General features: G+C 43.9%; 2 protein-coding genes across 3 annotated transcripts in view; both read right to left on the reverse strand.

The window, feature by feature from the left end:
* Positions 1-11,031, reverse strand: part of LOC122236343 (collagen alpha-1(I) chain-like) — a 127,743-nt gene extending 116,712 nt beyond the window's left edge. The window contains exons 1-3 of the mRNA XM_042977214.1: positions 10,973-11,031; positions 8,842-9,407; positions 6,904-6,945 (exon numbers count right to left, since the gene is read on the reverse strand). Of these exons, the coding sequence (XP_042833148.1) occupies positions 6,904-6,945; positions 8,842-9,407; positions 10,973-11,031 (667 nt within the window). The remainder of the gene's footprint in view (positions 1-6,903; positions 6,946-8,841; positions 9,408-10,972) is intronic.
* A 4,409-nt stretch (positions 11,032-15,440) lies between these two features.
* Positions 15,441-16,941, reverse strand: HOXA1 (homeobox A1). 2 transcript variants are annotated; one of them, XM_007077115.3, is made up of 2 exons: positions 16,290-16,941; positions 15,441-15,818 (listed from the first exon to the last, which is right to left on the reverse strand). In XM_007077115.3, the coding sequence occupies exons 1-2, from the start codon at positions 16,939-16,941 to the stop codon at positions 15,463-15,465; spliced, it is 1,008 nt and encodes a 335-aa protein (XP_007077177.1). In that variant the 3' UTR covers positions 15,441-15,462. The 2 variants fall into 2 exon arrangements, with proteins under 2 accessions (XP_007077177.1, XP_007077178.1); XM_007077116.3 differs by lacking the exon at positions 15,441-15,818 and having other exon boundaries at positions 16,303-16,384; positions 16,588-16,941.

Raw genomic sequence — 16,941 nt, forward strand, 5'->3', positions numbered from 1 at the left:
ACAAAGAATTGTTCCCTCATTCACTCAATCATTCTCTCATTCATGCATTCCACAAACATTTATATTTATCAAGTGCCTACCATGTGCCAGGTATTGTACAAGGCAGAGAGAATCAATGACTAATAAGATACGGTGTCTATCCTGGAGAAGTTTACAAAGAAAAGGCACAAACGGAAGAATTTCAACTCCAAAAGTAATAAGTACTCTGAAAAGTAGAAAATGCTAAGGGAGGACAGCAGACCAGGGATTCAATCTCCTTGGAGCACATTTCACAGAGGACAGACCCATGAGCTCAGCTCCAAGGAGTTTGATAGGGCAAAAGGCAGAGAGAGGGGTTGTTTCCTAACCTTCTGGCCAAATATAAGGGGAGGGTGCGTGGGGGGTGGTTACTTTTTTTGTGAGGAGGGAATTTAAGGAAGGAGAGGCTAATAATGCCAAGCCCGGCGTCTCCTGCAACCGCAGACATGAAGACAACTTGGGCTGTGGCGACAAGTGGGCCACTTCCTTTCATCTGCCCGGATGCGGTGAGGCCAGCTGCTGATAAGCCTTGCCCACATGCCCTTAGCCCCTCAAAGGGGAGGGCAGGTGCAAACACTGTCATACAACTCCATACTCTGCCTGCGCTCCTTAAAATGTTGGGTTTTGCATCAGGATACATCGGTGGAAAATAAATTGTATCCACGTCTTTTAAATGGTTACTATTTGGTTTGGCTCTGTTTTGGAACTTAGAATTTCAAGGCCTTTGTTAGTGTGAAATTTAGGATAATGGAGAGAAAAAGTCAGTAGTCAAGTAATGTCTTTGCCTCAAAATAGCTCCCGTCTGGCAAGGGAAGGCTTGGAGAGAAGCTAATCTTATTAGCTAAAGGCTTATTTCTGGAAGCTTGCCGAAGGCAGAGATTTTATATCCAAACTGTAACAAAACCAGGTGTGTAGTCAAAACACCCAGAGCTGCCCTGCACCTGCCTTGCTCAATTTCTTGGTTTTTTAATCCTCCCTTGCCCCCCAAATTGCAGGTGAACAGGTTGAAGCACAGAGTATATTTGATGTTATCTTAGTGTCTAATATTTTTTTTAAATGTTTATTTATTTTTGAGACAGAGAGAGACAGAGCATGAACAGGGGAGGGTCAGAGAGAGGGAGACACAGAATCCGAAGCAGGCTCCAGGCTCTGAGCTGTCAGCACAGAGCCCGACGCGGGGCTCGAACTCACGGACCGTGAGATCATGACCTGAGCCGAAGTTGGACGCTTAACCGACCAAGCCACCCAGGCGCCCCAGTGTCTAATATTTTTGTATCACATCCCTATTTTCTGGAGTTCTAAAACATACTCCTCAAACCCCTATGTTATTCCAACCTCTGATAATATATGAATGAATATTCAGGGGAGCCTGGGTGGCTCAGTCAGTTAAGCGACCAACTCTTGATCTGGGCCCTGGTCATGATCTCAGGGTTTGTGAGCTCAGAGCCCTGAGTTGGCTCTGAGCTGACAGCATGGAGGCTACTTAGGATTCTCTCTCTCTCTCCCACTCTCGAAGCCCCTCTCCTGCTCATGCACTCTTTCCCTGTCTCTCTCTGTCTCTCTCAAAATAAATAAACTTAAAAAAAAAAAAAAAGAATATTCATTCTTTCAGCAAGCATTTATCCAACAATGGAACAGATGGTTAGTTAATCCCCAATTCTCATTCTCACCTTCTTCCTGTTTACTTTTTTCTCTAAAGTTTATTTACTTCTTTAAGGAATCTCTACAGCCAAGTGGGGCTCAAACTTATGACCCCGACCCGAGATCAAGAGTTGCCAGCTCTTCTGACTGAGCCAGCCAGACACCCCTCCCTCTTCCATTTGAGATGGCTCGTGGCTACACCACCCAGAGACAGCATTTCCTAGTATTCTTTGCAGCTAGGTGTGGCCGTATGACTAAGTTTATCACAATAAAATGTGAGTGGAAGGGAGGTGAGCCACTTCCAAGTCACTTACTTTATAGGAAATTGCTTGCCCTCCACTTTCACTCTACCCCTGTTCCTACAAACAGAGTGGGAATGTGGAGGTGGCATGGATATACCATGTGGACAAGACCTAGGGACACTGGAGCAGCGCAGTGGGAGAAACTCAGATTGTGAATGACCTCACGGTGCTAAGGCACCCCACCGATCTGGGCTCCTACCTTCCTCTGAAATTTTACATGTCAGAGAATTAAACTCCAGCCATGTTTAAGCCACTATATTTTTAGATTCCTTTGTTACAGCAGCCTAGTCAGACCCTTGTTAATATAAACATTCATCCAATGTCTATTTAGTAGTTACCAACAGGAACCTTACGTGGGGGAAAACACTATGCGTTTCAGGATTTAGGTTGCTTATGGTCAAGAAAGAAAGACAAAAAATATAAAACTACATTTTTGAACCGTGATAAAGTGCGTAAAGGAAACAGAGGGTACTAGGTTAAGGTCTCTCTGAGGAAGCATCATTTAGCTAAGGCCTCAAAGTCTCAGGGGAAAATGGGGGCGGGGGGGGGGGGGGTGGATTCATCCCAGGTTGCAAACTCTCTGGGGAAGAAAGAGTGTGGCTCTTTGGAGGGAATTCAAGAAGGCAGGTGAACAATGTGAGCAATGTGGCCTTAGGAGGAAAGGCTCTTCCTAAAGAGACAAATATGCATATACATGCATAATTGCACAGACACATTAAATTATGGGTAAGTTATCTTTGCTTTTACAGTTGTTCCTAACTCTGGTTTTCTTTCTTTCTTCTTTTTAATGTTTATTTTTGAGAGAGAGAGAGAGAAAGACAGAGCATGAGCAGGGGAGGGCAGAGAGAGAGGGAGATACAGAATCTGAAGCAGGCTCCAGGCTCTGAGCTGTCAGCACAAAGCCCAATATGGGGCTCAAACTCATGAACCATGAGATCATGACCTGAGCCAAAGTCACATGCCTAACAGACCAAGCTACCCAGGCACCCCTGTTTTTCTTTTTTATTTTTATTTTTACTTTTTTAAATTTTTTTAACATTTATTTATTTTTGAGACAGAGAGAGAGAGACAGAGCATGAACGAGGGAGGGGCAGAGAGAGAGGGAGACACAGAAACGGAAGCAGGCTCCAGGCTCTGAGCCATCAGCCTGGATCAACCCGACACGGGGCTCGAACTCACGGACCGCGAGATCATGACCTGAGCTGCAGTCGGACGCTTAACCGACTGAGCCACCCAGGCGCCCCTGTTTTTCTTTTTTAAACTAAACCATAGTTGAGTTTGTTTTGTTTTTAATTTCTTCACCTCTCACATATTCCAGCACTGGATCTAGAAAAACAGATCACCTTGAAACCATAAAGGCTTTGTCTGACTTGGTAGTATCCTTAGATTCCATCTACAGAAGTTTCCCAAAATGAGATCTCCTTTATCCTAAACACACAATCTCCCCAGGGTCATTTCCATCTATCTTATCCTCCCTTTTCTTCCTTTCTGATTCACAAGTACTTGAAGAGCCCCAAGTTTCTATAATTCTTACTTTCTTCTCTTTCCATTCCCTTGTCTTTCACAGTCAATCTGGGGCATGTAGTTTATGTTAACATTTACCAGATACCTTGTCTTCTCCAGCAAATGTCATCATAAAACCTTAGCATTCAACCCAAATCACACGCTGATCACTGCCCCAACCAGAATTAGAGGTTTATTCTCAAGTTACACATTTTGGAGAGAAAGGAGTGTCAACTGCAATTGTTCTAGAGGACTTGTTTTAACTTATTTATTTATTTATTTATTTATTTATTTATTTATTTATTTCAAGTAATCTCTACATCCTATGTGGGGCTCAAACTCATGACCCTGCGGTCAAGAGTCACGTGCCCTTCCTACTGAGCCAGCAGGTGCCCCCGTTCTATAGGACTTTTATAATAAAATCCTAAAGCTTAAATGTCTAACTAAATTCTAATAAAAATATTAATAAATAATGTAACATAACATAAACTAGGTAGTAGATTATATGCTTCATAATGATTTATAAACTCCTTGAAAAAGGATGCTACCTTCTCTCTGTAAAATTTCACATCATCTCTGAATAAGTGTTTTGATTAATGAAGGAGCAAAGTCATGAGACAGGATTCAAATATAACACAGCAAGAAAAACCAGAGTGAGGAGATGAGAACAGAAGTTCCAAGGGGGTGGGGAGGGACAGAGATAGTGGAGGTCAGGAAAAGGTGAGGTCAGAAGGAATTCTTAGGGCCAGAAGAGCAAACCAAACGGTGCTTCTCAAGGGCACCTGCAGCTGATAGATACCCAACCAGTCACCTCACACAATTACAGATGCTCAATTAGGGACTGAACAGGATGCTTTCATGTCATTCTCAATTAAGAAAGAAAAAAACAGGGGCGCCTGGGTGGCTCAGTTGGTTAGGCATCCGTCTGACTTCAGCTCAGGTCATGATCTCACAATTCGTGGGTTCCAGCCCCACGTCGGGCTCTGTGCTGACAGCTCGGAGCCTGGAGCCTGCTTCGGATTCTGTGTCTCCCTCTCTCTCTGCCCATCCCCTGCTCGTGCTCTGTTCTATCTCTCTCTCTCTCTCTCCAAAATAAAGTAACATTTAAAAAAAAAATTTAATAAAAAAAGAAAGAAAGAAAAAACTAGAGATAGAAAACGAGAAAGAGGAAGGGTAAGAAAAAAAAAAGTTGGATCAGTCAAGCCACTTAGGGGGAAGAGAATATACAATGTTTTGAAGAATAAATGCTCAGGAACCACAACGCTAAGAGTGAACTTTGCCATTTTCTATGTGGGTGACCTTTCCTCTTAATTTCCTCTTCTTTAAAATAGGGGTAATAACAGTACCTACCTACACCTCATAGTTGAGAGGATTTAAATGAGCCAATCCATGTGAAGTGTTCAGCATAGTGCCTAGCACAATGTAAGCTATCAGCTACTGTTGTACATAAAGGGTCAGCTTCAGAAGAATAATTACTCGATGAGATAGGAAAACCGTAAAATAAAATAGAAAATAAGCTATGTTCTACGACTCAATGAAATGCACTTATGCTTTCTTGGTGGGCACAGGGTCATCTTTAGCTTTTTAAGTATATTTATTTAGATTTAACAAGGCCAAACGGGTGTGCATTAGAAGAGTCCAGGGGCAACTGGCTGGCTTAGTCGAAGGAATATGTGACTCTTTCTCTGGGGGTTGGGAGTTCAAGCCCCACAATGGGTGTAGAGATTACTTAAATAAATAAAACTTAAAAAAGGAAAAGAGCCCAAAGGTAGGGAAAAAGAGAAAGTAGAATCTGAAGAAGCTGCCATCTGGCCCATATTATATAGATACTTTCTACATTATAGAGTCCAACTTCCCTCCCACAATTCCTAGCCGCAGCCCACTGGTCTTAAAAAATTTCAAAGCACATTGGGGCACCTGGCTGGCTCTGTCAGTAGAGCATGCGACCCTTGATCTCAGGGTTGTGAATTTCACTTAAAAATAAAATCTTAAAAAAAAAAATTTCAAAGCAGCATCATTTGGTATATCACATGGTACATGAATCAGGATTCTTAGTTGTAAGCAACAGAAACTGACTATTGGTGATTTAAGCGGAAATGGAAGATACATGTAGCTCAGAAAATTGCCAGAGAGATTGAAAATCAAGTTAGATAAATGGAAAGCTTAGCAGCCGGAGCCAGTCTGATGAGACAACTGCCCCTGCCCCGAACCCTGATGCTTAACCACTAGACCTGGTACTGCCATCCCTAACACCTTCACTATGGCTGTGCAACCTTTTCTGACTCACAGTGAGAAATTCCCTAACACCTAAAATACAAACATTTTAAAGCTAAAGTTAGATTTAAGGTTAGTCTTACATTATTCTCACATTCTTAAGAAGTCAGGCTTCAACATGTGAGGATTTAACCGTAACAGGCTGCAAATTTAACTTTACTAACCACTCATTATGTTCTGGTGAGAAACTTCTAAAACTTCAGTAAGCCTCAGTTTCTCCATCTGTCAATGGGGATAATAAAACCCACATCATAAGGCTATGGTGAAGAGTAATGTATAGAAGGCTCTTAGCTCAGCATCAGATACAAAGAAAGCCTTCAATAAATGTTAACATAAAAAAAATAAGTTGTCACAGGGTGCCTGGGTGGCTCAGTCAGTCAAACATCCGACTTCGGCTCAGGTCATGATCTCGTGGTTTGTGAGTTCGAGCCCCACATTGGGCTCTGTGCTGACGGCTCAGAGCCTGGAGCCTGCTTCGGATTCTGTGTCTCCCTCTCCCTCTGCCCCTCCCCTGCTCACGCTCTGACTCTCTCTGACTTTCAATAATAAATAAACATTAAAAAAAATAAGTTGTCACAACTTGCTAAAGTCTGGATGTCTCTAGTAGAGGGATTCATTTTTATATAACATAATGAATTGCAAGTTTAGTCCTTGTGGTCCATGGGGAACACACCAGTGTCCCAGAATGCCCTCAAGTTCATGGTGCCTGAATCAAGCAGCAACAAGGAAGCTAACATGCTATCTGAGTGCGTTGGGCAAGACAGTTAAGAAGTTTGGCTTTCTTCTTGATGCTGTTCCTGTCTCATCTGTCAAACCATATAAAGAATTTCTGAAGTGGAAGAAATAAAATGGATCCTTCAGTTTCTCTTTACCCATGGGATAAGAGGGATCTCAACAGCCACCCTTTCTGTAGGATTCACAGAGGTAAGTAGGAAGGAAGAAACCCTCTGGCCATATATCTAGTTATCCAAATCCATCTATTCTTAATAACATTTAGATCTTCAATATTTAATAATTAGTGTAATTAATTACTATAATTACTATATTTAATATAGTAATTAATTACTGATGTTATTAAGATATCTATCCTGAGATTAATTTTGCCTGCCATTTTTAACGTCCACTTTAGTACGTAGTAAAGATATAAGCAAATGTTTTTTCTTACCACTATTGCTGCCAGCACCTTTCTGGGCTTCAGTTTCTTCACCTGTTAAATAGAAAGACCAGATTAGATGATCCGTGATTCTATAACTAAATAATATCAGTACTATTATAATGCTTGTAGTTATGCCAAGTCCTTGTTCACTTACAAAAGTTAGAAGAGTAGGAAGAAGCAAAGTATGTTCTTCTACATACAACTCTTAGTCTGTCTTTGTGTAAATTGAGCACTGGGAATAACTGGCTTTTAAAAACTGGCTCTCTTTAGGCCTCATGATATATTTCTTCAAGTTCTTGTTCAGCCTGGTTCCTCTGGTTATTCTTAATCAAGAGGTGCAAAGTTGGGGTTTCTTTTAAGTTTTATTTATTTAAGTTATCTCTACACCCAACACGAGGCTCGAACTCACTACCCTGAGATCAAGAGTCACATGATCCTCTGACTAAGGCAGTCAGGCGCTAAGTTGTAAGTGCTAAGTTGTAAACTACGAAGACTAGTGCTTTCCAGTGAAGATAAATTCTTCTCTTCTTTTTCTTCAAATGTGAATTGTGACTGGGTTTGCAGTGTATAAAATAACCAAACGAAAACTGGGAGATGGAATATTGTGCAAATGCTTCCAGTCGTACGGATGCTTACTTTCATGGAGACAAGACATCTGTATTTCATATTGAATATTCCCATTTTTGTCCACTTGTTAGGCGTGTGACAGACAGAACTTGTGCCTATAAAGGGTATCTTTCTTCTCCCTGCAAATTATTCCCTTAATCAATTAGTGCCAGATTTGAAAAAAAAGCCTCTTATTGTTAAATTACTTCTCTCATGGACTTTATTGTTAAATTTGATCTCTCTCTTTAGCTTTGTTTTCATGCAAGTATTTGTCATTTGCTTATTTTCCCAAGAATGTGTAGCTACAGTTTGCATATATGTCTGATATTAAAATCATTTTCTCCCGCTAATTCTTTACCAATGAGCAATTACCCACTATAGTCCTTGAATTGAACGGAGATGGCCTGATAACTCTTTGTAGAGGGTTCATGTGATTGGCCCTGTGGAGAAGCACTACTATTCAGGGGATAAGAGTTTGGGCTCTGGATTCAATGGACAAGTTACTTAACATCTTGGACCCTTCCATTTCCTTTGCCGTAAAATCAAAATACACTAAAAATACCTCCTGCTTGAGGCTGAGTAAGGATTAAACGAGTTAATGTATGTGTAGTATTTGGCATAGGGGTTGGCTCAGAGTCATCCAGGATACATATCAAATTTTCAGGATACTGAGAAGCCATATACATTTTAGAGAAATACTTAAAAGTCAACAAGAACAATCACCTTATTTTATAACTTAAGCTCCTACTGATGCTACAGAAACCGTCTCTTCAGGTTACTGGAAGTCAAGGGCCCTGCCCTCAAGAAGCTTGAGATCCTCTTGGGGGAGCCAAGACTAACACAAATGGATAGTCTAGTTCACAGTCTCACGGTCACAGTTAAGTACTGTAGAACAAAACTCCCCGTGTAAAAGGTGGCGTTTTGAGGAGGCGCTCAGCTGAAAGAGTGGGAAGTAGTACAGGAAACTTTTCTAGAAACTTTCTAGAAGTGAGACTTGAGGCAAGGCAGGGTTTGACTCTGCAACTGAAATGGGGGCGAGGACATTAGAGAAGCAAGGAGTTCCCCCGACTAGAAAAGCACTAGTCTAGTCTCTCTAGGAACATCCAATGTTCAGAAACTTCTACTCACCACTCCTGCAACCCCCACGTCTACCCTAGTTCACCTTAAGCTGAACTAGGAGGAGAATGAATATGTTACTCAATTAAATGTATTTTGGAAATAGCCGGTAGCAAGCAGGGGGTAAAATCTCCCTCCCCCCTTCACATCTTAAAAGATGAACCCGGGGGCTAGGCTTCTGCCCTGGGGTGGTGAGTTGAGGGTCTGGAAGCCCTGAGCCCTCACCAGGAGAAGGCAGGCTCCCGTCTGAGGCATTTGAGGCCGCAAGTCTCCGCTCCGGCCACTTCCTGGAGCACCTGGAAGCTAGGCGAGGCTGGCGGGGAAAGAAGGAGGGAACGCGGGGCCCAGCGGTCCCCGGAGACAAAGCGGGGCTCTTGGCAGCCGCCGGGGACGTGCCCCGACCCACGCTCGGTTCACTGCCAGCCGGGGCCGGAAGGGCCGCGCCGCCCGCACACCCGCGAAGGGCCCGGAAGCTGCTTCCGCCCCGCTCCGCGTGGGGCCCGCGCGGGACGGGAAGGGAGAGGCAGCGTTTGCCGAAGAATCCGGAGAGAGAAGGGGGGGGGGGGGAGCTAAGCACGGAAAGACGTCTTAACCTCGGTGGCGGGGCTCCCCGCCACCGCTGCGGGGCGCCGAGGACCCGGCGGCCTCTCCCCACCGCAGGAGGCCCCGCGGGCGGCCCCAAGGCCGGCGCGGCGCTGGCGGAGCGCGAGCTCGCGCGGCCGCCGCTGCCCCGCGAGCCGATGGCCCGAGCCGAGCGCTCCCCGGGCCTCGAGCAGCTGCCCCTGCGCGTCCTAAAGGAAGGACCTCATTTGTTCCTCCGAATGAGACTATTCCCGGAACAGTAGTACTGATGGGGGGAGGGGGGGTCTACTTGTTTAAATCCTTGCTTTCTGCATTCTCGCTATGGTTCTGTGGCGACTTTTCTTTTTAAAAGGAAGCAGGCTGAAATGTCCAGCGTGGCTAAAAAGTATCCCAGTTTAAAAAGGAAAAAAAAAAAAATTCTGTAATTTTCCCCCTTTATTTTCAATCGCAAGCCGTGGCGTCTTTTAACCCTAAAAGACCAAGCTTCAAATGAAGACGCAAAACAATCTTGATTTCTATCGATCAGGCTTGTGGCTGGACGCTTTCCACCACGTTTTTAAATAGGAAAACATTTAATGGGCTGTTTAAAAAATGGAGACACATATTTTAGTCGTGTCTGGAAATGTTGAGGAAAGGAAACGTCGGTCTTTTCATTTGTTTCCAATAAACCCAAAATGCAGTCTTTCCAGAATATTTTACAGGAAATAATTGGGGGGTGAGATTGGGCGGGGAGGGGGGCAGGGAGGGGGGGTGGTTCATAGACTAGCTTCCACCAGCAGAGTTGCTTGATTGGTATTTGCTTTTCAGTTCTGCAATCGAAGGTCAACTGTATTTGATGGCTCGTGTTAGTAGAAATAAGGCTCCCAAGCGCTGAGGATTCCAGTTCAGATCTTCAGACACTGACAGCCGTAGGTTTCCCCTTAGGCAGCAGGTTCTACTGAGACCAGTAGGACCCCACCAAGCAAGGAAAACGTGGAAAGTTGTATTACAAGGAAATTTTATGTTTAAGTTGTATGTGTGTTTGGTACATGAGTGCGTCGTTTAGAAAATTAAGAAATATAGACAGAACAGTGTTCAGGAGGCTATGCTGTGTCACAAACCAAACAGAAACAAACACAAAAAGATTCAGAGTTAAGACACCTCCTGGAATGTTCCTTGCTTTCCAAGCCCTTTCTAGCTGACACCTCTTGACAATTTAATGGAAGTTGAACTTGGGCACAGGCAACTCGTCTTTCATTTATTCTTCCCTTGTCTAGGTTCAAAAACAACAACAAAAATATGTGTGTGTTGAATTTTACCTGTTCTATTTTTATATTTTAAGACATATATCTTAAACATCAAGTAGCCCAACATTGCATTGTTCAAACAAGATGGCAGAAACATTCAACTGGGAGGTTGTTTCAAAGATTCAAATAATCTTGGTGGCTTCAAAATCAAGGACTTGATTGAGTGGATGGCTAGTAAATCAGAAGTGGAAAAACATGAACTATCTCCAGACTGAAATAAATCACATAGAATAAATGAGAAGGGGCAAAATCAAATCAGGAATTTAGAATCAAGAAGCGCAGTGGCCTCAGATTCTAAGCTATCCTGGATTTTATTTAGGAAGATACTAAGGCAAACTAGTCCACCTCTGGGTGCCTTATCTTTCCAATGCATAAAACAAGAGGTTGGGTAAATGGGCCCCTTTCAGTTCTGGTCATCTACACACCAGAAGTCCTAAGGCAGGACTTTTGTGTGCTTTCAGAAATGCAGGCAAAAAGAGTAGGCTTACCCACAACAGAGAGTCACCAAAGCTAGCCATCTAGGGAGTAGCCTCTCTGATAAGGACATGCTAACTTGTGTCCTTGTATGTACTGAAAAAAATCATAGCATTTCTAAGAGCGAGAGAGTTATTTTAGGGTCCCATCCAAAATAAAGAAAGTTGTTGTCCATGCACTGATTTCAAAATTTTAAAACAGAGGGGTAGCCTGTCATTCAAAACAGTAAATTAAAGACTCAGACTCCAAGAGCTTCTACTGCTTAGAATGATTATTCTTTGGGAAGAAACAGAAACAGCAGTGACCGTTTTGTTTTGTTTTGTTTTTTTCCCACAGACGTGCTCAGCCATCAGAAAAGCTTAATAAATCCCTATTTAGTATGCATTTATGCGGTGATTACATGAACTTTGACCTCTGAAGAGCTGTAGCAATTAGCTTCAGTGACCAGCACCTTCTCCTTCCATTCCCCACTGGCTTCCTTGCGTCTTCCTTTCTCATCTCAATAGTCTGTGCACTAGGAGAGCATAAAATGTTAAAGTTGACTTTCTACCTGAGATACTTGCTTTTGCACGAGTGAATTACCTCCTCCTCCCCTCGCCTCCTGTCTAAAAAGTCATCTCAGATGGATATTGGGGCTCTGATTGTCGATATTACTCAAACGCAAATGGATTTCAATTCAATCTTGCCCTGTACTTTCGCAAAGGAGATAAGCTCTAACGGCCCAAAGAGCCTCATTTCAGAGCTCTTGGCATCTGAAATAAATTGGATCTTTTCTGTCAGGCTAATTTAACATTTTAAAAATATTCAGTGTAATTTATTTTAAGTCAAATGAAACCTAGTGGATTGGCAGAACGCTGGAGGAGAAGAGAGGAGAAGGGCAACTGGAAACTCCTCTCCCCACCTACCAAAAAAAAAAAAAAAAAAAAAAAAAAAAAGCCAGGAAGGGAGAGGAAAGTGTTTTAAGTTTCTAGTAAACACTGTTTAGCAAAAGAATAATAGGAAAGTTGCCCCTTTCCCAAAGAGGGATGGCACTATAATTGTTGCCTTTAGCGGAGAGCTCAGATAAACCGCTGGGACTCATTCTAAAGTGACCCATCGCTACATTCATCTCTTCTTGAACTTTCGGTGATTCTTGAACTTTCGGTGAACCTGAGATTAAACAGGGTGAGCAGCTAAGCAGTTTGTTGTTAGCAGCCTTTTCAACAACCCTTTCAGACTGAGTAAATATTGATCGGTTTGAATCTGATTGCCCCAGAGGAAAACACCAAGGCATCTGAATAGCCTCCAAAAGTAAACTTTCAAAGGTGAAGCCGAGAGCAGACTTGAGAGCCAGATCTCAACTCAGCCTAGGTTGGGGACACCCTGAATTTCAGGAGGACTTTGAATGAGTGTGAAGGAAGTGAGGAGAACGCATTTGAAAACTGGAATTTTGTCTCGCAATTATCCCAAGTCCCTAATTGAGACTCTTGTCCTTTTTAAATTTATCAATAAAATGCTATGTTCTGTGTTCCCTCTTTTGTTGTTTCAGTCACCATTGCTGTCATTTTTCAAGGAGCTAACCCTGCTCCTCAGAGACCAAAAAGCGAGACCTTTTTCAGAGAAAAAGAGAGACCTAGAAATAGGATGTGGTAAGCGCCTTTGATTTAATCGATTGGGACAACTAAAAAGATACAAATGTTTTCCTTGTTGAAAGGTATATTAATGTTTCCTAAATGCATTGCTTGTTAACTGATTTATTCCATGACCTAGAGAAGGCTTGGGATGTTTAGCCATAATTTATCGTTCTCCTCTCTCTCGGCTACATTAAAACCAGCACCTTCAAGATTGGAATCTCCAGGATTCCAGCGGGTCGGGCCCTGCTTTTAGATATTGAAATTACGGCAGTGGCATGCAAATGACACTTTAGCACATTAAAGAATTTGGAAACCAGCCATCTGTTTTGCTGTGTGGCCTTACACTAATAAACAAAAGATACTGTATAAGGCCAGGGTGGGAACTGAAAGAAAGAGTTGGCCGACTTTGAAGTTCTCCTCCATCCACTTGAGTCTTTTAGAGGCGAGCCCAGAGCCCAGGAGCCAAGAGGGGAGGGCAGCGGGTGCCCTTGATATGGCCGCAGCAACCGCGCCTGCAAAGTCCAGGCTTGCCCCTTTGACGGGGAAGTACAGGAAATCTCATGGGTGCTCTAGGAGGCCTGCAAATTCCAAGTTTTGTAGGATTTCTCCTCCCACCCTCAGCCCATCCTCTGTAAAACACCCTTTGGAGAGGAAGGAAGTCAGATGCCTGTATTTGTGATGCTGTAAAATTTCTGCTCTACTCTCGGGGCTAAATGAAAGCTTCTGAAAATGTGTGAAAGTGAAGGAAAAGTGGCAAGAGGTCTAGGAGGAGAGCCTTTGATTTGCTGGCTTCCTCTATTTGAGAGCAGACACCTGCCTCAGTTTGGAAGCAACTTGAATATCGGAAGACCTCATAGAGGCTTCCGCAAGTTCAACTGAAAGAAACTGCTGAGCCCAGAGAAGAAAATAACAACTTTTTTTTTCTGAGTTATGGGATTAGAACTGGGTTATGGATTTAGAATTAGAGCAGACCCATTACAGCCATGATGGCTATGAAATCGAAGCTGAATCTAATGGGGATGAGATGTGTAACCCAGAGGGAGTGGGCAGGGGGACATGTAGAGAGTGGCAGGAAGGGATGGATATTGACAGGAGGGATGGGAGGAGAGACGCAAGGGTTTACTGAAAACAGACCACACTCAATTTAAGGGGCGAAATATATTGGAACACTGTCTAACAAGCCAAAAAAAACCAAAAAAAAAAAGAAGAAAGAGGGGTGAGATGGAGGCCTCACCCTCAAACAGCTTTATACTGGAGCTAATTAAATGTGAATCTCTTAGCTCTTGGTTCACTGATGTGAGGAAAGACTGACTGAAGAGTTTGGGCTTTGGAAGGGGGTTCTGTTTATATATACGTCAACATTCAGTTGGAGGTGAAAAGGTTAGCACTTGACCCAGGAAGTATCCGTGTTTGTTTCAAAAATAGATCTGCTTCATAAATTTCTTCACCATTCATTTTTTCCAGTATGAACTTGGATTATAATAAAGGAACTATTGTTATTTTAAAGAAAATCAACCTAGTAAGTAGGTATTAGCTAGGTGCAATGGCACTCATAGGGGAACTTTCAGCTACATAATGAAAAGCATTTGCTTTTTTTTTTTTTTTCCCAAGAAAAGGCCCACCTCTGAAAATGCACAGCACCCTTCTCCCCTTCCCCGCATGAAATGAGCCAACGCTGTTGGAACCAGTAAATTGTAGCCAAGCCAAATTCAGGGCCGCGTAAGCATATGTGAAACTTGAATATATTTATTACAGACATCTTAAGACCCGTAAACTCTGCTCTAGATCACATCACTCCAGGATCTCAGAGCTGTTCATGATTGTACAGGAAATGGGGAATATCATAGGCTCACAAGGAATAACTGATATAACTCAGTGTGGTACTTCAGGGACATCAAAACATTGTGCGACATGCAAAAGACTATTCACGAATCACACAAAATATACATTCATTGTGCCATCCATCACATTAACAATTGAGCTGAAAATACATCATATCCAGCTAAGATAACTGTGGAAGGAAGAAGCTGGTTCGAATAATACCTTTAGGTTCTGAATAATCCAGCACAAATTTAAAAAAGAGTGTGCCCAGAGAAACACTAAATGGGTGGTGATAGGGGGAGACCCAGCACAGGAAGCAAGGTTTTTGAACCTCGTATTCCGCAGGCCTTCTTAACTCACTGAAAGAACAAATGCAGGCTACCCTCTGAGGCATCTGATTGAGTTTAAGTGAGCGATTTTATTCTTTAACCCATAACATATAAAATTGTACCAGCTTTGAGAGTTGCCTACCCTGTTTTAGTCACTTAATCTAAACATTTCTAGAAAATCCGTATAAAGATAAATCTCTCAGGACAAAGTATTTACAACCAGCAAACTCACACACATGAAACTGAATTAAATTAAGGGATGAATTAATTGTGTAAACAAGCTCATAGTGCCTCTCTTCCTCATGAGCTCCTGGACCCTCCTCTCTCTCTATCCTACTTTGAGGGCAAAGTAGGGGAGAACTGTAAATATACAGATAGGTAAAAGATAGGCCTCCCTCTGACATGTTTCTGCTGGCAAAGGAGACTATATTCCAAAGGACATCTGAAAGGAACAGACTGTGGAAATCTCCAAAGTAGGGAGGAGTGTTGGGGGCCATCAGAAAATTGATTATGGCACCCAATCTGCATCAAGGAGTTAGCACACACACACACACCCCAATCAAGCCTCTACTCCAGGACTCTCTGGAAACACATTGTCCTGGCCAGGAGCTCCCCAGATAGGATCAGAAAGGAAGAGAGAGACTGTAAATGGAAAGGAAGATAAGCTAAGAATGTGCTTTGCGTAAGGAGTCCCCAGCCTGCGGAATAGCCTGGGCTGCGGAGTCTGGGGCTTGGTCGGCCTCAGTGAGAGGTAGTCAGAGTGTCTGAGGTAGAGGATCCCGGGGAAGGAATGCAGGGCGAGGAGCTGGACTTCTCTGAAGATTCTTCGGCCTTCTCCTCACTTCCTGGCGGGGTGGCAGGAGAGATGGGCAAGAGACCCTCCTTCTCTCGTTTCTTCTGCTTCATCCGGCGGTTCTGGAACCAGATCTTCACCTGGGTCTCATTGAGCTGTAGGGACGCGGCAATCTCCACCCTGCGGGCACGCGTCAGGTACTTATTGAAGTGGAACTCCTTTTCCAGCTCAGTGAGCTGCTTCGTGGTGAAGTTGGTGCGCACTGCATTGGGTTGACCCACGTAGCCATACTCTCCAACTTTCCCTGGGGGCATGGTGGGGAGCGATGAGAGAACAAGGTAAAAATTTTTACAATCGATATGAGATCCCCTAGAAGCTTCAGAGCAACATTCAGATAAAGGGGAGATCAAGAATTTCTCAACAGAAACTCAGCTGGGAAAGGTGACTGATGAGGTGTAAAGTGTTAATCTGAAGTCAACCATTAGCAAGGTCAGACCAGTGATGAATGGAGCCTGGAGATATTAACAGAACCACCCCCACCCCCACACATCACTACCCACTTCCTATTCCAGAACCTCTAAAACTCAGCCCCTTGGGAAACACGACAGCCCCAGATGTGCCTTTGCCCCAACACACCTGGGCAATCTGTCCACACCGGACACCAGTGGGAAGCAAGAACTTTAAAAAAAAAAAAAGTATTAATTTTCCTTGGCAACTCAACATACTAGCTCCTTCCAGAACCATCAAGGAGCATCCAAGGAATGGCAAGACTGACCTGTTTTGGGAGGGTTTCTTTTGACTTTCATCCAGTCAAAGGTCTGCGCTGGAGAAGATGTCTCTGATGTAGGGGAGCGACAGGCTTCTTGGTGGCTGGCGTGGAGAGGGGACAAGGAGTTATTATACGTGGCCAGGGCCAGGCTCTGGTGCTCTTGTCCATATGAGTGGTGAATGTACTGAGGCGAGCCCACCGCGCCCCCGGCATAACCCTGGTGGTGGTGGTGATGCTGGACCATGGGAGATGAGAGATTTCCAGAGTAAACAGCGGGAGCGCACGAGGGGTACCCACCACTTACTTCTGCTTCCTGATTTAACGCGTAGGGACTGTAAGGCGCGCCGAAGTTCTGCGCGCCATAGCTTGGACCACAACTCGAATGGGAGTAGGACACCCCCAGGTTCCCGGGAGTCTGGTAGGTGGCCGGTTGGGGGTGATGGTGGTGGTGGTGGTGGTGGTGGTGGGGCGGGCTGATCTGCACCCCCCTGCCCACTAGGAAGCGGTCGTCGCCGCCACAGCTGTTAGCACTGACCGCGCACGACTGGAAAGTTGTAATTCCATGGTCGGAAGGGTAGGCTCGCGCTGAGCAGGTCCCTGAGTCGCCACCGCTGAGGATGGGGTATTCCAGGAAGGAGCTCATTCTTGCATTGTCCAT

The sequence above is a fragment of the Panthera tigris genome, chromosome A2, assembly GCF_018350195.1.
Source record: "Panthera tigris isolate Pti1 chromosome A2, P.tigris_Pti1_mat1.1, whole genome shotgun sequence".
Lineage (NCBI taxonomy): Eukaryota > Metazoa > Chordata > Mammalia > Carnivora > Felidae > Panthera > Panthera tigris.